The sequence below is a fragment of the Hibiscus syriacus genome, unplaced genomic scaffold (assembly GCF_006381635.1).
Source record: "Hibiscus syriacus cultivar Baekdansim isolate YM2019G1 unplaced genomic scaffold, ASM638163v2 tig00109972_pilon, whole genome shotgun sequence".
Taxonomy (NCBI): Eukaryota; Viridiplantae; Streptophyta; class Magnoliopsida; order Malvales; family Malvaceae; genus Hibiscus; species Hibiscus syriacus.
The window spans coordinates 1,574,355-1,596,605 of NW_024062543.1; the positions used below are offsets into that span (position 1 = coordinate 1,574,355).

The following is a 22,251-nucleotide window of genomic DNA, read 5'->3' on the forward strand; positions in this document are numbered from 1 at the left end:
TATTCATTAGTTACTTAAGATTGGAACTCATCTCCTATATAAAGGATTCGAAAGCATTCTTTATTACAAAGTTTTTCAAGTTCTTCGTGAGGGAGATCTCCACATTCTGGTTTGCCTTCTCAATACGATTAGAAGGATTGGTTAAAGTCGATTATTGGGTTTGTCAAGTCAATTGCGACTACAAGGGTTTGTATGACAATTATCTTTCATCCCGTTCTTTGATTGCGACAACAATATAATACATCTTTCATCTCGTTCTTTGATTGAGTTTAGACCCCTAAGCTTGATTCTTCAACTACGAGTAACGTTCATCACTTCGCTACCATCTCCTATCAACTTAATATATACATATATATTATTTTCATTAATAATATATTTTTAACTCTTAAAATTTTATAAATTAATCTCTAATATAAAATATTACATTTGTGTCCTAAAATAAATACGATTATAAATGCAGTCTTTGTGGTCCATACTTTTGGTGGACTTGTGAGGTTAAAACTTAGAAGGGGGGCTTGACATCCAAAAATAATATTTTTTAAGATTAACTATTTAATTAACCATTAATTTTGTTTAACCATCCGACAAATTATTTTTAGGGTAAACTATTCAGTTGACCACTTAACTATTTAGTCTTTTTATTTTTTCCATCGATCTTTTAATTTTTTCAATCACACCAAATAATTATTTAATTTTTTCAATCAAGCCACTAGTCGTTAACAGTTGCTAGAAATGATGATGTGAAAGTTAAAAGGAATTGACATAATTATAATTATGTGGCTTGATTGAAACAATTAAATAATTAAATAGTCAATTGAGTAGTGGCTTTTAACTGCCATGTCATCATTTTCGTCAACGTTAACGGCTAGTGACTTAATTGAAATAATTAAATAGTTATATGGTGTGGTTGACAAAATTTGAAAGATCGATGAAAAAAATAAAAAGGCTAAATAATTACGTGATCAACTTAGTAGTTTACCCTTACTTTTATCCACTAGATTATTTTATACACTCCAATCATGAAAGCCGTCAAAGAAAAAGGTAGTAATGAAGTCTACCATGCATCCTACAATTATTAGAGTTTAGTATTAATTTCAGTGGGGCCCGAAATTCTAATTATTCAACATTTTAAAAATATTTAATTATTACCGTCTAAGCTATATCTATTCATATTTCAATCTTTGGAAAAAAAAATCAATTATCTTCGTTGTCATAAAGAATGATGATAATGTTTGAGTAACTTAAAGTAGATTATGTCATGCTATATCTTCCCATCATTAATAAAGTTAAAAATTATTTTGTTGTTTGTGCTTTATATGTCACATTTAAGTTGTATTTTATTGGTACGAACTAAATAATCTCATTGATAAAAGAATTGTTGTTATTTTATGAGGATTCGGATTTAAGTACCAAAGATATCAGTAGTGTAAGTGTTCAATGTCAAAATGTTAAGAGTTATATTTAAACAGATACTATATTATAATTACCTCATATTAATAAAAAAATATCTCTTATTGATTTTTTTTAACTTTTAACTCATTATTATTTGAAATTTATTATTCATAAAAATATAAAAAAAATATTTTAAAAAAAATTAATCAAGTAATTTTAAAATATATGTTTAATAAAATTGATTTTTTTTAAATATTTAAACTAATCATGATAAAAATTTGAATTTTTTTATTAAGCTAAGGTGATTAACAAAGTTGTATATGTTCTAAATAAATATTCTCAACCATCTGATAATGACCGTTCAATCACACTACTACAACCGCTGATGCTCGAACCCATAACCTCTAGGAATAACAACAATTCCTTTAACAACTGAGGTAAGTTGGTTCGTGCTAACAATTTTGATTTTTAAAAATATATAATTTAAAAATTATATATATATTCACATAAAAACTAAAGTATATTAAATACACAATTTATATGAATTTTTATACTTTTAATTCATGATGTTATCTTTTAAAGATGCAGTGGACCATATGTAACATTGCTTTATTCCTAGAAATCTAGAAGGGGAGAGAGTACTCTGTGACATCATGACTAATTCTTTGTTTTTAACTTATTTTTTTTAAATAAAATTAAATTCTCATTAAAAAAAGATAAGGTAAAATAAAAACAACACAACTCTAATACAGAAAACCAAAAAAAAACGTAAATAAAAATAAGATTAAAATCATCGGTTGAATACATGTTTGTCTTTAATTAAAATTAGACGTATTATTGTTGTTGATGTGAAGATTGAGGGAACCAATATAATAGATTGCTCTGTGAACGGTTATGAATGCATCGATAAGTTACCGTAAAAGAGGACATAATTATATAAGACTGTAGATCTTTCATGATCAGGAGATATGTCATAACGGATGCAACACAAAATATCAAATTATCATAACGATACAAAAATCAACACTTTAAGAATACGCAAAAAAAAAAATCAAAACATAAGAATTTTTATTTAGATCAAAATTAAGATAAGTAGGAAAAATAAAAGCAAGATAAACAACGACACTTAGACTGCCATCTAAGATGACAATATGGCCTTTTTGACATTAGTTTGATTCTGAAGTTAAATTGAATATTGATGTAGGTGTGGATATTGATAGAACCAATATGATATTGTTCTGTGAACGATTTTGAATGCATCGACAAACTATCATAAAAAAATCTAATTATAAGAGATCATCGATCTATCATGATTAGTAAATATATTGTGATAGATACAATACGAAATGTCAACTATCATAAATATAGACAAAAATTACGCTCCAAGAATATGAGAAAAATAAAGAAATCAAAACAAGAAGATAATTATTTAGATAAAAAAAAGTTAAAAAGGAAAGAAAATAAAAGAGATAACGATACTTCAACCGTCATCTAATATAACACTTTGAAATAAAATACTTTTTTTAAAAAAAAAATTAAAAATCACTTTAAAGGGAAAATTGTATTTTTTTTAGTAGTTATTAGACTTGATAATAACATTAATTGCTTTTTTAACTTATAATAAGGGGTTTTTATCCTTTTATCAAAATGCAAATAATCATATTCAATTAATGGTAAATTTATATGTTACTCCACGAAAACTAATAGTATTATCAATTCGAGCTTATTAACAGTTAAGATAGCAACCACTAGAGATGGGCATGGGTTAGGTCGGGTCAGGTTTTCGATCCACCCAACACGATCTGAAAATTATACATTTTCTGTCTCACTCGAATCGACCAAAAAATATACACTTTCCACCCAAACTAGACCTGTCTTTTTTAGATAAAATTCGATCCGACCCAAACATAAACTCTAAATAAATCTGGCTCGACCTGACTCAAACCAATTTCTTTTTTTAAAAAATTTAACCCGATCGGATAGGGTCGAAATCCATCGAATTCGGGTCCCACAACAATAATAAAGGTTTTCAACCTCTTAAACTGGACTTGATTATGTAGTACTAATAAAGCCGGTTTTTTTTGGCCCAATAGGACAAACAGATAAATTATTTGAGAAAATACGACAAGTGAGAATTTATTTTGTGATATACGACATTTTCTACAGTATTTATTTTCTACAGTATTCATGGAACTCATCACCTCGATAGGATGAGTTCTAATAAAAAATATTTTTTTATTCAAATTCGTCACTTTAAGGTGACGAGTTCTAATAAAATATAAATTTTTTTATTAAAATTTATCACATCGAAGTAAAAAGTTTATATAAAAATATTTTTTTATTAAAACTTATAACTTGAAAATGTTGTAGATCTTAAAATAAAAATATCTGTGTCTTGTTTTACAATTACCAAAAAACCAATAAAATCTGCCCTCAACTTAAATATAAACTCAAAATCAATGTAGGGCCTTCAACATTCAGAAAAACCCAATATCATCATAGCTAGAAATCATATTTAAAACACACCAAAATCTGATAAATTCTTCCATTACGAAACAGAAAAAAGGACAACATGGGAATGCTTCTGCTCCTTTTCACTTTTTAAAATTTAAAGGATAAATTACACCATTTTCCACTAAATTATATTCTATCTCCTATTTTATTCATCATACTTTTAATTTTTTAATTTATTCACTGAACTTCCGAATTGTTTTTAATTTGATCATTGTGAATTATTATTTTTTATTATTTCGATATGACAGTACATTTTTTTATTGTTATTCAATATAAAATAATTAAAAATAAAAAATAAAAACAGATGGTGACTGGATTTTACCGTCAACTTTCGTAGATAGTGTCGTTCGGTCCCAAATTTCATGGGTCGATACTTTATTATTTTATTAAATTTTATCATATTAATTTTTGCAATTATAAAATAGAAGTTGGTTTGCTACGTTTAGACGGACATCATATCTCGAGGCGTGGATTTTGGATCGACCGGACTCCCTCAATAAGGATGGATCTAGTACAATCGAAAGTCAATTTTGAACCTCATCAGGGTATTTCTCATTACCTATGGGGGAACTCAAATTCATATACCTTAAACACTTCTGAAAGTCGGTATACGAGATCTACAAAACGGTTATAGTATTGCGAGTATGCAATCAAGCTGCTATGACATGAGAGCATGGATTTCAAAACTTGAAAAAACCCACAGTCGCACCATCTGTCTCGTAGATTAACTCTAAACGAGTTATATTTCGAATGTTGTATAAGTTAACGGAGTGAAAATTTGTAATGAAGTGAGGACAATCTTCTAGTACTTCCAACATGAACCTTCCTTGAAATTTTCGTTATAAACTCCTCAAGAGTTATGTTTCTCTTGAAGGATATTCTGACAGAATGATTTGATGCAAAGACGACGCCGGTTTCATCTTCCCGAATTTCTCCATTATAGTAAACAATAGCTGAAATATGCGTTATTTTGAAAGATTGAAAGATTGAGACTCTTATATCTGCAAAAATAATGGTTGAAATACGTCTAATTAAATAAATAATATATGAATTAAAATATAAACTAATAAAAAAATTAAATTTTTCACAATAATTTAAATAATATAATTTTATAGTGTTACCATATCGACAAAAATATCTCGAGGTATGATGTCACTTTCCAATTTTACAACCACAAAAAATATACAAAATAATTAGTACAATAATTTTTTTCAAATAATCATATATAAAATAAATATAATATAATAAAAAATAATTTTACATTACAACAAAAATAAAAGAAATTGATGAATTAAAAATAGAAGGAATTGATATAGTGATGTTTGCATAGAAGGGGTGTTATTTATAAGGGAAGGGAAGGTTTAAAGGCCGAGCTGCTCGGGTGGTACTATCCGTGCCTTACTTACGCGTGTCAGAAATCCCGCCATCTGCGTCTTGTGAAAAATGTGTTAGATTCGTAAAATTATGATAAAAAATGTTTGATCGGTAATTATTACATATTATGATGATATTTCGGTAAAATAGCCTCATTTTGGCAAATCTTTTTCTTCATCACGTCATTGACAATGTCACTGAAATTGAATATTAAAATTTGATTATTTGATTTAGATTTTCACTTTTAAAATTTAAAGGATTACACCATCTTCTACTTAATTATATTTTATCTCATATTTTATTAATCATAATTTTAATTTTTTAATTTACTCACTGAACTTTTGAATTGATTTTTTTTTTATCATTATGAATTATTTTTTATTATTTCAGAATGACAATACATTTTTTATTGTTATTTAATATAAACTAATTAAAAATACAAAATAAAAAAAAGAATGAGGTTGGACGTTACCTCGAATATCATAAATGGTGATCATTTGGTCCCAAATTTCATGGGTCGATTCGATCTCGACCCCCTAAGTTTGAATCTGGTGGTCGTTTCACCAAATAAATATCCTAAAACTTGTGAATATCGATTAAAATGTTTCGGCTTTCTCACTTTCAATCTCTAATTCGTGAACTTTATAACAAATTTCGACAAAATGGAGGTCGAATTCTGCCTCACGGTGTCGAGGTGAAGTGACCCATGGAATTTGGGATCGATCGACCCAGTGGTGGATCTAGAAATTTAAAAATGGAGGTTCAAATTTTAATATTATTTTCTTAAAAATAATGGGTATGCAAAAAAAAATTATTTTTCATTTTTTAACATATTAAACTAAATTTCTTATTTTTTCCCTAAATAATGGGATGCACTTTAGGGGCTTAGTGAATCCATCCCTGGAACGACAATCATCTATGACGATCGATGACGACCAACGATGTTGTCCGACCACATTCTATTTTTATTTTATATTTTAAATTATTTAATTTTAAATAATAATTAAAAATACCACATCATACGAAAATAATAATGAAATAATTCGGAATGACCAAAACAGTAATAATTCAAAAGTTCAATGAGTAAATTAAAAAAATTAAAAGTAAAATGAGTAAAATAAGAGAGAAAATATAATTCAGCGAGGAATAGTGTAATTTACCTAAATTTAAATTGAATTAATGTATTTACTTAAATTTTAATATAATTAATTATATTTTTTATTTGAATTGAATTAAATATATTTTATTTAAATTTAAATTTGAAAATATATAATTATAAAATAACTTAAAATTGTCGTTTTCACAATGTCGTGTAAAGTAGCCATTGAATCCCATGCCATTGGGTGTAATTTCCCTGATTTTTGGGTGTAATTTTCTAGGGAAAATGATAAAAAAATGAACTGAACAGCCAAAGTGGACAAAATGGCAATCTGTAGAAACCCAGAAATCCTATATAAACACTGCAAAACATGATGGATTCATCATCTGCCTGTTAAGATCTAGAAAGAAAGGAAATGGACACCATGGGAAAGCTTCTACTCTTTTTCACGGCTTCTCTCTGCCTCTACCTCCTCGTCGCTTTCGTCTACATCTTCCACAAGTACTGGTGTATCCCTCGCCGTACACAATTGATACTGAATTCACAGGGAATCAGAGGTCCGCCTTATGAATTCATCCATGGGAACAACAAACAAGTCTTCCAGCTGCAAAGGGAAGCGTCGAGCAGGCCTCTGGGTCTGTCACACGATATATTCCCCAGAGTGAGGCCTCATTTTCATCACTGGATCAACAAATACGGGAAGATCCATCTTAGTTGGAATGGAGTTCGAGCTCAGCTCGTAATCGCTGAACCAGAACTGGTGAAAGAGGTTCTGAGAAACAGTGAAAAGCTTTCCCAAAGACACAGCCCACGTATTTCTTGGAGAAGATGTTGGGGGAAGGGCTTTCTTTCACCGAGAGGGAGAAGTGGTCGAGGCAAAGGAAGCTGGCTAATCACGCCTTTCATGGGGAGAGCTTAAAGGTAAAAACTCCCGATCATGATCTGATTCATTGACCATGTATATATAATTATGTCGAATGTTGCAGAACATGACTCCGGCGATCATTGCTAGTGTCGAAACGATGCTAGAGAAATGGAAAGGTAAAGAAGTAGAAGAGATCGATGTGTACCAGGAGTTTAGAGTATTTGCTTCGGAAGTAATATCCAGAACAGCTTTTGGTAGCAGCTACTCGGAAGGGGAGAAGATTTTTGACATACTGATGAAGCTATCAGCAATTGCAGGCAGAAATATTTATAAAACAAGGATTCCTATCATCAGGCAAGTTAATCGAATTAAAAGTTTAGTAATTGTATTATAATAACATCGAATTGAAAATCGAATTTTGGTTTGCTATTGCAGTGGGATTTGGAAATCGGCTGAAGAAATCGAAACAGAGAAACTCGCGAAAACAATACATGATACTGTGATGAAAATCGTTAGGAAAAGGGAAGAGAAAGTCGTGACCGGAGAGACAGAAAGCTTCGGTCACGACTTTCTGGGATTACTCGTAAATGCCTATCATGAATCGGACGAGAAAATAAGGCTTTCGGAACAAGATTTGGTAGATGAATGTAAAACTTTCTATTTTGCCGGCCATGAAACAACTAATTCCTTGCTTGCATGGACATTCCTCCTCCTAGCAACCCACACAGATTGGCAAGACAAAGCACGAACAGAGGTGTTCCAAGTACTCGGTAACCAAAACCCGGATTTGGAAGCGATCGCCAAGCTAAAAATTGTAAGCATTTCATGTTCATCAATGAACTACACCATGAATTATAGCATGATGATGCCTTTTCCTGCAACAGATTAACATGATCATCAATGAAACACTAAGACTGTACCCTCCTGCAAACGGAACCATACGTAAAGTCGGACGAGAAGTTCGATTGGGAAAACTCGCCCTGCCTACTCCATTAGAGCTCGACATCCGTATCATTGCACTCCACCATGACCCTGACTTATGGGGACCCGATGTTCATCTTTTCAAACCGGAGAGATTCGCCGAGGGGGTTGCCAAAGCTACCAACTATAATGCGGCAGCTTATCTTCCCTTCGGGTTGGGACCTCGATCTTGCGTCGGAATGAGCTTCGCAATCACCGAAACAAAAATGGCTCTCTCCATGATTCTGCAACGCTACAGCTTCACGCTGTCCCCTGCCTATGTTCACTCGCCGGTGACGCGACTTGTGCTCAAGCCGGAACATGGGCTTCAGTTGTTGTTTCGTTCACTACATGCTGATGCGTGAAACTATCGGCTGCTGATAGTATAATTATCAATAAATAAAAATGTTGTAGGAACCGTTCCTAGTAATGGGCTTGTGAATTAATTCAACGATGTGGAGAATAATTATGATTCTCTATATCATGTCCCTTGTATAATTACTTTGATAAAGAGTAAACTACGCATTTAGTACTTAGCTCTCTGTTTCGGTCCGTTTTAATATGTAAATTTTTTATTTTTTTAAAGGCATACTTAATATTTAGATATAATATTACATAAATTTATTATAGTATGATTGTCTACATTTATTTTTTTCATTTACAATATTGAATTTTAAATCTTTAACCTTATTTGAAAAAATATTATATTTTATTTCATTAAATTAACCGATAATTAATCAAAGTTAGTTTTAGATAATTATTAATTAAACATGAAAATCTAGAAGGGGCTCAAGATAAGTTTCTTATTCTAAGTGGGATAGGCATTATTGTCCTTTAGTTTTGAAATTATATTTTAAAGGGTAAAGTACACAAATGGTCCCTAATTATAGGATATTATTTTATTAAGTCGCTCAATTATTAAAAGTTATAAAATAGTTCCCCAACTATAGAATGTTGATTTATTAAGTCCATCGACTATTAAAAGTTGCAAAATAGTCACCCGACTCTTCATTATGTTTCAAACTCATCATTTTTCGTTAAAAAAATGGCGGTTGTCTAAGTTGGACATTAACATGATGACCGAAATATGAAAGTCGTTTTAGATTATGAGATCAAATTTTATCATAACATAGTCAGTAGGTTAACGTTTAGCTCAGAATACGGTCAATTTTTTAACGGAAAAAAGATGAAGTTGTAACATAATAAATAGTTGGGTGACCATTCTATAACTTTTAATAGTCGATGAACTCAACAAAGCAACAATCTATAATCAGAGGACTATATTAATTTTTAATAATAGATGGACTTAATAAAATAGTACTTATAGTATGAGGATATTTTTGTACTGTACCTATTTTAAATTATTGGGTGTACATAAAAAAACACATCAAATACAAACACTGCAAAACATGATGGATTCATCATCTGTTAAGATATAGGAAGAAAAGAATGGGCACCATGGGAAAGCTTCTACTACTCTTCACAGCTTCTTTGTGCCTTTACCTCCTCATTGCTCTCCTGTATGTCGTCTACAAGTACTGGTGGATCCCTCATCGTACACGGGTGATGATGAATTCCCAGGGAATCTATAGACCTCCTTATGAATTCATCCATTGGAAACAACAAACAAGCTGTCCAGATGCAAAGGGAAGCATTAACCAAACCCATGGGGTTGACACCTGAAATGTTTATACAAGGATTCCTATCATCAGGCAAGTTCATCTTAAGCCTTACATTGTTCATCAGGCAAGTTCATTGACGAAATATTTCATTGGTGTTTGGTCTGCATTTGCAGTGAGATTTGGAAATCGGCTGATGAAATTGAACCAGAGAAACTTGCGAAAACAATACGTGATACTGTGATGAGGATCGTTAGAAAAAGGGAAGAGAAAGTCGTGACCGGAGAAGCGGAAAACTTCGGTCACCACTTTCTTGGATTACTTGTAAATGCTTATCATGAATCGGACAAGAAAAGCAGGCTTTCGGAACAAGATTTGGTAGATGAATGTAAAACTTTCTATTTGCCGGCCATGAAACAACTAATTCCTTGCTTGCATGGACATTCCTCCTCCTAGCAACCCACACAGATTGGCAAGACAAAGCACGGTCGGAGGTGTTAGAGGTGTTCGGCAATCGAAACCCGGATTCGGAAGGTATTTCCAAACTAAAAATTGTAAGCATTTCATGTTTATCATTGAACTACACTATGAATTATAGCGTGATTATGCCTTGGATTCCTCCTGTAAACGGCATTATAAGAAAAGTCGGACAAGAAGTCCGATTGGGAAAACTTGCCCTGCCTACTCCATTAGAGATCATCATCCGTATCATAGCACTTCACCATGACCCTGACTTATGGGGAGCCAATGTTCATCTTTTCAAACCGGAGAGATTCTCCCAAGGGGTTGCCAAAGCTACCAACTACAATGCGGCAGCTTATCTTCCCTTCGGGTTTGGACCTCGATCTTGCTTTGAAATGAGCTTCGACCTCGATCTTGCTTTGAAATGAGCTTCGCAATAACCGAAACAAAACTCACTCTCTGCCTATGTTCACTCACTGGTGTCGCGTGTTTTAAACAAGCCAGAATACGGACTCCAGTTGTAGTTTCATACACGGTGATACACTGATGCATGAAACTATCGGCTGCTGATCTCCAAAAGGGATAGCATAACATTATGATTTTGTCCTTGATATCTAAAGGGATCGAGTCTTTTTATCTTTGATTTGTTTTTCTTCACACGTCAATATTGAAGGCATCTTATTTAACCTTATCAAGGTATCATTTGAGTCCATTTGCTCTAGGTTCGTCTGCATCTTCATTTATCATAACGCAAATTTGGTTTATACCTCAAGAATGTTATTATTGTGACCGAGACAAGTAACTTGGTTTTATTTATATGACATTTAAAAGACATCACTCACAGGCACTAATGCATGAAAATAGATATCCACACTGACCTCCACTTCTTTCAATGGCGCTATGAACCCACAAATTAAGATTGGTTTACTTCCAAAAATGGCTGGCTGCTAATTAGTCGAGTCATCAGTGGACCAAAGCTTAGCAAAATGAAACAAAAAAAAAAAACAGATAAGGTGGGGTTACAATAAGCGAAACCCGTATCCAAAAACACTTTCGGATTCACATGAAAACTGATGCTAAAGATTCGCATCCTAATCTTTGTAGGACCTGGAAAATTCAAGAAATGATCATTACAGAACATAAAAACCATAGCCGCCATGCTGTCTTTTGCGTGTATAATGCCTGATTTGGTGGGATGAATTGATCAGCATTCAAAGTAGGTAGTCACCCACCAATCAAAAAAGTTTAGTGGCCTCATTTTTCTTCAAAATAGTACTAATTTATTAATGGTTTGATTAGTGTGTTCATAGCAATGAAGCAACCTATCTAATCTGTGAACATCAGTCCAAACTTGTAGTCAAAACGCAACTTAGCTAGATATCGTCGAACAGATAAGATTTTTGTATCCAACTTTCAATTGAACACGATGTGAGTACGAAATTTACAGATCGTTCGATCGACGGTCTTCGTTTACCAGAAGAGATAAATGATTCCTAAATGGGATGCTGTTTTAATATTTACAGGTGGAGGGGTTTGAATGTACTATTCCTTAAGAATAGGACCTAACCAAGCTGAAATTGACAAAAGATTTTGACTTGAAGAGACCACCGAAAAGGGACCTGGTTGGAGATTCCTGAAGAGCTGATTTTAGGTCTTCAGGGGAGCCTTTAACTTTTAGTATAGTCCGGCCTATCACTTCGCGGATCGAGTCAATTGTTTTAGTGTCAACCGGGTACCCTGAAGCATCACGGACGTAGAATGTATTCACAGCTTTGCCTTCTTTCGTTGTCACTTCGGCTCGGGTGACTGTGAGGCTATTCTCCCTGAAGATGCGTGTAACGTCCGACAGTAATCCAACTCTGTCTGTCGTGCAAAGCTCAAGCTTCAAACCCTGAAACAGTTTCGTATCATTATGTTAATGGTTTCATGTAATCATGTTCATTGTGAACTTCGTGTCTTGTCATCACTAATCTATTTAAGTTTGCATACTCACAAATTCTGATATATAGAACAGTGGACTCACCTCAGATACCCTTCTCTCGATTGCTGCTTCGAGACACTGAGTTACTCTCTGTCTCTCTGCTTCTGATTTCACAGGATATCCGTCTACATGCCGAATGTAATATTCCTAAAAGAACACGAGACGTAGTAAGCAAATTAATTAGAACACAATGCGTGCATAACCAACCTTCAACCCGAAGTCATGAGAAGTAGCCAGTCGTTACCTGATAAGAATTTGGACCCTCAGTACCAATATTTGCATGAAACACTACATAGTCCATATCTGTCAAGGTGCAAACCGTATCAAAGAGGAGTTTTGGTCTATCTTTACACCTAATGGTAACCACTGAATAGTCCTTATCATACCAATTAACAACATCCACATTAGGCCCTTGCCTATCATCCAAGACATCATTGCTCATTCGTTCATAATCCCTATCAGAAAACATCATCTGGTGAAGCCTTCTCTCGGTATGTGTGACCGAGTTAGAGACCGCAGTGTTGGCCAAGCTGGATTTGTTGCTTCCCTTGAGTAAATTGCAAAGAAGCGACTTTATCCCAGAGAGCCTTTCAGGATCGGTGATTGCAGTTCCCGTTTCTTCGTCAGTCACTTGCATCACAGCTGCAACACGAGTGTTGTGCGTCCACACTTCACCGCTCACTACATTGCATTTAAGATGCCTAAGGACAGCACTCACTTCAGATAACAATCCGGGTCTGTCACTCCCAGTTAACTCGATTGCAGTGTGGTCCATCGATTGCTTCACCCCAACAGATCTCATTGATGATGGGATACAAGATTCAGGCCCCATAGACTGTACACAAGACAAAAAAAATCAGACGGGCATGAAAACAAGACAAAAACAAAGGGTTTTTTTACTGCATACCTTCTTGATATAATCTAGAATCCCTTCATCTAAGATTTTATTTCCATCTTGATCAGTAACATTAAAAACTGGTCCCAAGAAAGAAAAAATAATTTCAGAATCAAATTGAATACATAGCAGACAACTTGATAGTTAAAAAGAACTGGGATATCCTACCATCCATGAACCAATTTCCATCAGAGGATATGTAAGCTTTAGTAATGATAAGGTTAAGATCAGTAAGGATCTGCACAACTTCAAGAAGGATTCCATGTTCGTTTGCACTATCAACCTGTAATTACAAAAATGAAATAAGTGCCGAAATGGTCAAAGAAGGCAAAAAAAAGAAAAATGGAAAATCCAAAGAGTTATAGACATACTCGTATCTCAGTTGCATTCTTGCAGGTTTCATTATCAATCACCACCCTGAAAAGAACGGTATGCAAATTGTGAAAAATTTCCATCAGGTTTCGAATAATTCTAATGGAAAGTAGAATGAAGAAGATGGTCTTCTGATGCTTACCTGGGTGGATTCATTCTTCTGATGAATTTCTCATATTCATCATCAATATCATGTGAAAAGCTCATGTTCATCTCTACAAAAAGAGAAAAAAAACCATAATCAGCCAATGAGAGACACTATAAGGAGCAATCCATATCAGATACCCTGATAACAAAACGAAAACCCGGTGAGAAAATCAAGCAAAAAATTTTCAGTGTGTCAAAAGAGCAAACAAAACAAAGACAAACCAGAGTCTCCAGAATATTGAAGCAAAAGGGCTTACCCATTATTACAGCTCTTTTGTTCTCTGAGAAATTTGTGATCTGGGATTTACTAAAGTTCCTCTCTTTCTCTGATTCTCGCTTCAACAAAACGAAGCTTCCCTTTTGCGAGGAACGAACAATGATGATAGAGAGAACCCCAGATGCAGAATTCTATTTATATACTTAAAAAGAAAAAAATGAATCTTTAAGGTAATAAAATATTACCCCAATATCCCGAAAAAAATATATCTAAAATTTTGGCGAATATATAATAAATATTATTAATTCCCGAATCAGAATCAAACACACCCCGACACGATGCTCCAAAAGCCTGCAACTTATAAAACTAAAAGGTTCCCGTTCACCCTCTGTTTCTCTCTCTTAATTTTTCTACTTAAATAAGGAGGAAGAAAAGAGAAAGCTCATTCCTTGATAAAAAGGGCGTACTCTAGCCAAGAGCCACCGCGGCGTACTTTAAAGATGGAAGGTTGGGGGTCAGTGCTAAGGTGGGCTTGGAAAAAATACTGTATAGGTCCTTATAATATAACACAGAGTGCATTTTGGTTTTTTTTTATATATTCAAATAAGTAAAGAAAAATCATTATATGTACGGGAAAACGAACATAAATAATCGTGGAAGATAAAACTATTACTTGTCTAATATGAATTTAGTTAAATGTTAGTACATTATTTTTTATTAATATAAAAGTTATTACAAGGTAGCATCTCTTCGAAAGATTCTCAACTCATTTGATAGTGAACGCTTAAATACCATGTTATTTGATATACTTGAATCTTAGATCTCTAAAAATAACAACTATTGTAGCATAATTTGTCTCATTCATTCTCTATATAGAATGAAGATTTGATCAGAATTCGATGAGTTTTGATTTAATATAGTTTTATAGAGTTGAGTTTTTTTTTAAAAAAAATCAACTATGAACTGGATCGATAAATTTTTTAAAGAAAATATTAGATACATGTTTAGGGTAAAAATACATTACTCGATCTAGACAGAGACGAAGACATAATTTTAGGATATGGGAAGAACTTTTAAAATTTTAAGATTGACGATCTTATAAAATTTGATGAGAACGAAAACAAATCATTAATTAAAATTATAAAGAAAATATTTAAAATATATATTAATTTAAAATTTTCAGGATGGACGACAATTAATCACAAGACTAAGACGTAATAATATAATTGATTTTATAATTAAAGGATAATTATTCTGGTATATCAATATTTTTCAATTAAATTTAAATTTTACCTGATAAAACTAAAATATATATCAGATGATATTTCGTACTTATAATAACTTTTTTACTACATTTTTGGGCATGGTTTTCAGTTCTCCGGGAACAGCAATGGTGCACGTGACATAAGTCAGAACGCTGAGCAGAGTTACACATTTAGCCAGCATGGCAGTCACGGACGTAACACGTGCGTCTCTCTTGATATATAATTTATTATTATTGTTATTATTATATTTGGTAATTATTTTAAAAATAAAATGTTGTAAATCGGAAAGGTCTCTTGGAGCAACCAAAGGGTCGTTGCCAATTCAGCCATCCCCGTCGGTGAAGCTAATGGTGGATGCCACTCTCACTCACGTTGTCAAATGCTTTTCTCTTTTATACTTGTTCCGATCTAATATTCAATTTTTTTTTAATTATATTCGGCTAAAAATAAAACCTCTCAAATGCTTAGGTCGAATACAAATTTTTACCTCAAAATTCATATCGAGTTTTAAGTCAAATAAAATATTTCAAAACTTGGGTTTGATTCGAATGGTGAATGTATGTTTTTCTAATCAGATTGGTCGAAAACTCGACTCGAACTAATCCATTATTATTCATATTCTTAGCCCTTAAGGTGCTATTTTAGAATGTTGTATTACTAAAGTCAATTATATTATCACATTGATTTGTCTACGTTACAACTAATGTGCTTAAATAACTTAATGGAATTAAAAATTTTCATTAAATAATTATTAAATTAATAAAACATACCTACATAAATCAAGATAATGTCAACCTCATTCTCGAAAGAAGGGAGTTGAAGTGTAGAGGAATTGATTAAAGGAAACTTTTCAAAAAACGTAAATCGAATAATTTTGTTTTTCAAATTAGAAAAGATGAACCATCAAAACATCGATTGATCTCTTCCATTCTCCGTTATAGGACGACCATAAACCACCAAATTCATGGTGTACATCAAACAACATTGAATGAAGAAAGGTTGGAGAGGTGAGTTGGTGTTGGACCATAGAGGCAAAGAGGGTGTGGAGGTGATGAGCACAGTATTAAATGAAGGGCACAAGTAGGCCACGTTCTTCTCGGCTGCATCGCACAAGAGAAGGTTAGAAAAAAGTGGTCCCAAAGGCAGTAGGCCCATAAAGCCGTCTTTTATAGACATCCCATCCCTAAATCCCATAAACTACCGCCCCCACAGGACAGTATTCCGTCCCGACAAATGCTACCCAATCGGCTTGTGTCGTGTCCAAACGGTGTGGAGGCAAGAGAGTAAAACCCTAAAAGATATCGAGTTTATTTACAATTTAAGGGGGTAGGGGAGATTTGTTAGTTGAGGGGTTGGTAGTAATAGATCTTACGTCTTTTATGTTTCATCCTTTTTAGAGCAAAATTTAATATGTTTAGCTTACAGCTGTTTTGGTGGGCGAATAACATCACGTGTGACAAATGATAGTTAGTGGTGATTGGACCGATAAAGAATCGATATTGATCAACCCTCATTTTTGTTTCAAGTAATATGATGGTTCATGTGTCGGTAAGGATTGTTTTGCTTCGACAATACTAGTTCATTAATTGATACAAGGAGTGCCAAAACATCAAACGTATCATACTTAGCATGTATGTATATTTCGAACTTTAATTTCATATAAAACATCGGACGGTCTGTGGGTCAAGCTGGTGCTTTACTTTCAACTCATTAATTATGTGTATAATCAATATAAAACATAAATTATGGGATGGAGAGTAACTCTTTTAGTTTACAGGCAAATATACATAAAGAAAATGCATAGCATAGGAAAAGGAATATGGGTGAGAAGGGACAATCGGAAGGGGGGTATTGAAGGTCGTCATTTCAAGAACTATAGTGTCCTTGTATAGGATCCTTCCTAGTCGTATACTCGTAGTATTAGAAAAGTGTCATTTCTTGGGGGGCTCACTCCCCTTTGTCAATTCACCGTGGGATATTGGGAACCCTTACAAACCGCTAAAATTCTCATAAGATAATATGATATCGCCCAAATCCTATTCCACACATCTGGGAATTGATCGTAATTATGAATTGAAGAGTTGTAATTAGTAAAAGTTTGATATATTTTTTTAATTTCTTTTTTAAATTAATTGGTATCTGATTTATTGACCGACTAATCCAGATCGGACACTGCAGAGGCAAGGGTGACCCTTCAAACCCAGTTTGCTCCATCAGATAGAGCAAAATCGCAACTGATAATTTTAGAAAATAAAAATGAAGATAAAAGAGACAAAATTTACGTGGAAAACCCCTAAATAATATAGGGTAAAAACCTCTAATATAGGAATTACAACTTCTCTCGATCTACCAAGGAGAAAACAATGATAATTCTCTCTTGATAAAAATGAGAAAACAACTCTTAAGAAACTCTCTAAATTCTCTCTAGTATTGGAAGAAAGCTAGAATGCTTTGGGATGATTTTGAAGCTAAATGAGCTAGGGTATTTATAGTTGAAGCTTAAGGACTAGTTTGTAAATACCCTAAATTACAATGACTAAAATTGAGATTTTACCATTTCAAAAGTCATCAAAATCATGCTGCCAATTGCTCCAATTTTCCAACCAAATTTAGGTGGAATTATTTTGTTTGTTTTTTTTCAAACTTTCCACCGAAAGTTTAGTGGCAGCAGCTAATTTAGACTTTCCAAATTTGTATTTCAACAATCTCCCACTTGAAGATTTGATTGGAACAATCATATCTTCATACCATTCTTTCTACCTTGTACCATCATGTTGCTTACGTTTCTGACAAGCCACAAGAGGATCGACACCAGGTAAATTTATCAGCATTGATTGCCTTCGTCATGAAATTTGCTATGTTGTCTTTGGTATAGATCTTCTGCATACCTACCGTCCCTTCTTCTACCTTTTCACGAATGAAATGGTACTGAACTCGTATGTGCTTTGTCCTTGAATGAAATGTTGGATTCCTTGCTAAATGCAAGGCACTTTGACTGTCACAAAACAGAGAGGCATACTCTTGATTGTGCTCAAGCTCCTCCAATAACATCTTCAACCAAATTGCTTCTTTACTGGCTTGTATAGCTGCTACATATTTTGCCTCTATTGTGGATGTAGCCACAACTGACTACAATTTTGAAACCCAGCTTACAGCTCCACCAGCAACTTTAAACACATATCTTGTAATAGATTTGCTTTTATCCAAATCCCCTGCATAGTCAGAATCAACATACCCATTGATAAGTAAATTTGATCCTCCGTAACATAATACAACATTTGAGGTCCCTTTGATGTATCTCAAAACCCTCTTTACTGTATTCCAATGCTCTTTGACTGGATCTGCCATGTACCGACTAACCACTCCCATTACTTGTGCAATGTCTGGTCTTGTGCATATCATAGCGAACATTAAACTTCCCACTGCTGATGCATACGGTACTCGATACATCTCCATCCTCTCTTCTTCACTGCTAGGACTCATACTGGAAGATAATTTGAAGTTAATAGGAAGAGAGGTATAAATTGGCTTACAATCTTGCATGTTGAATCGTGACAAGATCTTCTTTTAGTAATTCTTTTGTGAAAGCCAAATCTTCCTATTACTTCTGTCTCTGTGAATTTGCATCCCTAGAATCTTGTTTGCTGATCCCAAGTCCTTCATTTCAAATTCCCTAGCCAGTTGTGCCTTCAATTTTTCAATATGATCTTTGTTGGGTCTTGCAACCAACATATCATCCACATACAACAGCAATATAACAAAATCGTTATCACCAGACCTCTTGAAATAAGCACAAGGGTCTACATTAAGTCTGTTGTATCCAAGGCACATAATGAAGGAATCAAATCTCTTATACCAACACCTCGGCGCCTTCTTTAGACCGTACAGAGATTTGTTCAACCTGCAAACCAAGTTCTTCTTTTCTTCTTCTTCAAAACCTTCAGGCTGAAGCATATAAATCTCTTCTTCAAGATTTCCATAAAGAAAAGTTGTTTTAACATCTAGCTGCTCTAGATGTAAATTCAATATAACACACATTGCCAAGACTACTCGAACTGTTGTTAGTCGAACCACAGGAGAAAAAATTTGATTAAAATCAATACCTTCTTTTTGAGCATATCCTTTGACCACCAGTATTGCACGATACTTCTCAACTTGATCGTCACCATTTCGCTTGATTTTGAAGACCCATTTGTTACCAATTGGCTTCCTTCCTTGTGGTAGTGGCACAAGGTCCCATGTATTATTTTTATGAAGGGCTTCGATTTCTTCTTGCATCACCATCATCCACAGTGAAGCATCTGAGCTGTTTATTGCCTTCTGGTATGTTGATGGCTTACCATCCTCTATTAAAAGGTAGTATGCAATATTACCTTCTATAACATAATCTGAGTGCCAATTAGGACATCTTCTCACACGATCTGATTGACGAGTTGTTGGAGCTTCAGAACTCTCTGGTTCTTGTTCATCATGTGCTGGTTCTGCTTCATAATAATCTCCTTGTTCAACCTCCTTTTCCACATGTATCTGTATAGTCTCTGACTTTTCAGCGCTATCACCATCTTCTTTTCTTTGTAGTTTATCTTCTACAAAGATAAAATCCCTGCTGGTGATCACTTTACGGACAGTGAGATCCCACAAGCGATACCCCTTTATACCATCAGCATACCCTAAGAATTTGCATTTCCTGGATTTTGGATCTAGCTTTGAAATTTATTGGGAGTTGTACATCACGTACATAATACTTCCAAATACATGGAGGTTTGAATAATCAGTTGGTTTACCAGTCCACGTCTCCATTGGTGTCTTCAGCTCTATTGCAATTGATGGAGCTCGATTCACCAAATAACAAGCGGTATTGACTGCTTCTGCCTAGAATGATTTTTCTAGGCCTGCATCCCTCAACATTGCTCTTGTTCTTTCTAAAAGGGTTTTGTTCTTCCGCTCTGCCACTCCATTTTGTTGAGGAGTGTTCGCCACTATGAACTGTCTTTTGATGCCTTATTTCCTGCAAAAGTCATCAAATTCTTCGCTTGTGTATTCTCCTCCATTATCTATTCTGAAACACTTGATCTTATTTCCAGAATCAAGTTCCACCCGAGCTTTGAAGTTTTTGAAAGTTGAAAACACATCTGACTTCTTCTTAATATGGTACACCCAGCATCTCTTAGAGTAGTCATCAATAAATGAGACAAAGTATTTTTCTCCGCCTAGGGATGTAACCGGTGCTTGTCATACGTCAGAGTGAACCAATTCTAGAACACTTTTGCCTCTAAAATTTGACGTGTTGAATTTCAACCGGTGCTGCTTACTTGTTATGCAATGCTCACACAAGGTAAGTGATACATTTGTTAAGCCTGGAAGTAGGTTTTGCTCCATAAGGACTTTCATTCCTTGTTCTGACATGTGTCCAAGTTTCTGATGCCATAGCATTGCAGAATTTGAACTACATAAGGCAACAGAGGCTTCTGCTTCTAGCAAAGTCTCTCCCTTCAGCATGTACAAGTTTGCAACTATCTTTTCACCTTTCAGTACCACAAGCGCTCCACGGAACAACTTCATGATTCTTTTTCGTGTTTCAATCTTGCTTGCATTATTATCCAACAATCCGTAGGATAATAAATTTTTCTTCAGGCCTTTCATGTGCCGCACATCTCGAACAAATTTAATTGTTCCATCATACATCTTCAATTTGATGGTTCCCACACCAATGATCTCTAAGGCATGATCATTGCAACTATACACAGATCCTCATAAGACAGGTTCATACTGATGGAACCATTCTCTTCTTGAGGTCATGTGATATGTTGCTCCTGAATCAATGAGCCATATATCTGCAAATCTTTTTCTGCCTTCCACGGTGGTTGACGCTTCACAGCATAGAGCATCTCCATCATCTGAAGTGTTTGCGGTATTGCCTTGTGGATTGGAGTTTTTATTTAGACTCCAACAATCCTTTTTCAAGTGACCATTCTTTCCACAGTTGTAGCACTTTAAATTCTTCTTGCCTCTCGACTTTGATCTACTATGTTTGTGACTGCTGCTTTGGCCAAGTTCTGTTGATCTTCCTCTCATCGTTGTTAACGCTTCTACTTATTGCAGATTTACTTGTCTATCTTCCTTGTTCTTGTGCCGATTTTCTTCTTGTAGAACAGCAGCTGCAACGTCATCAAAGACTAGACTGGTGACATTATTGTTTGTCAAGTTGATGATGAGTTGATCGTACGAATCCGGTAGACTTTGAAGTAGAAGTTCAGCACGTTCATGTTCTCCTATTGTACATCTTAAGGATGTAAGCTGAGAAAATAACATGTTCAGTGTGTTTAAGTGCTCCATCACTGAATTAGATTCTGACATCCGGATAGTATACAATTTCCTCTTAAGAAAAATTTTATTGTGCAACGATGTGGCCTCGTACAATTTGGTGAGATGATCTCATATCTCCTTAGTTGTCTTTTTCTTCTCGATGCTTGACAATACTTCATCTGCTAATGCTAGATGAAAGTTTGCCATAGCATTCTCGTCCATCTCGTTCCATTTGTTGCACAATATCAAATTTCCACAATGAGAAATTTCTCCCATTGAATTTTTCAATATCAAATGTCGTTGCCATAGCTTCTATTACGGATAGCTCCAACTATTTCACTATCGTGAATAGTTCTCTGGAACCTTCAAAGAATGGGTAATACCTTCTTACTTTCTTATGTTGGAGGATCCACCTTTTGGTGGCAACCACAAAGACAATAAGCAGATATTACACACTCTAATCTAGCTCGGATACCAATTGTTGCGGAAGACGGCTATCGGATAGAGCAAAATCGCAACTGATAATTTGAGAAAATAAAAATGAAGATAAAAGAGACACAAAATTTACATGGAAAACCCCTAAATAATATAGGGTAAAAACCACGGATAATGGTAGAAGAATTTCACTATGAGAAAATAGGAATTACAACTTCTCTCGATCTACCAAGGAGAAAACAATGATAATTCTCTCTTTATAAAAAGGAGAAAACAACTCTTAAGAAACTCTCTAAATTCTCTCTAGTATTGGAAGAAAGCTAGAATGCTTTGGGATGATTTTGAAGA

The 22,251-nt window shown here is 34.2% G+C and overlaps 1 protein-coding gene and 1 pseudogene across 1 annotated transcript; one reads left to right on the plus strand and one right to left on the minus strand.

Annotated features, from left to right (window-relative positions):
• The first annotated feature begins 6,779 nt into the window (after positions 1-6,779).
• On the plus strand, positions 6,780-8,743 carry LOC120211456 (annotated as a pseudogene).
• A 3,021-nt stretch (positions 8,744-11,764) lies between these two features.
• On the minus strand, positions 11,765-14,027 carry LOC120211452 (ACT domain-containing protein ACR4-like). Its single transcript, XM_039209984.1, has 8 exons — positions 13,938-14,027; positions 13,676-13,748; positions 13,533-13,578; positions 13,330-13,444; positions 13,174-13,241; positions 12,511-13,101; positions 12,309-12,413; positions 11,765-12,176 (listed from the first exon to the last, which is right to left on the minus strand). Exons 1-8 carry the CDS (start codon positions 13,939-13,941, stop codon positions 11,835-11,837), a joined length of 1,344 nt encoding a protein of 447 aa, XP_039065915.1. The 5' UTR covers positions 13,942-14,027; the 3' UTR covers positions 11,765-11,834.
• Between the last annotated feature and the right edge of the window lie 8,224 nt (positions 14,028-22,251).

Excerpts from the sequence above, each read along its gene's own strand:
- LOC120211452 (XM_039209984.1), bottom strand. Across the intron at positions 13,242-13,329 it reads TGGAAATTGGTTCATGGATG|TTTTTAATGTTACTGATCAA; the intron begins GTAGGATATCCC and ends TCTTGGGACCAG. Across the intron at positions 12,414-12,510 it reads AGGGTCCAAATTCTTATCAG|GAATATTACATTCGGCATGT; the intron begins GTAACGACTGGC and ends GTGTTCTTTTAG.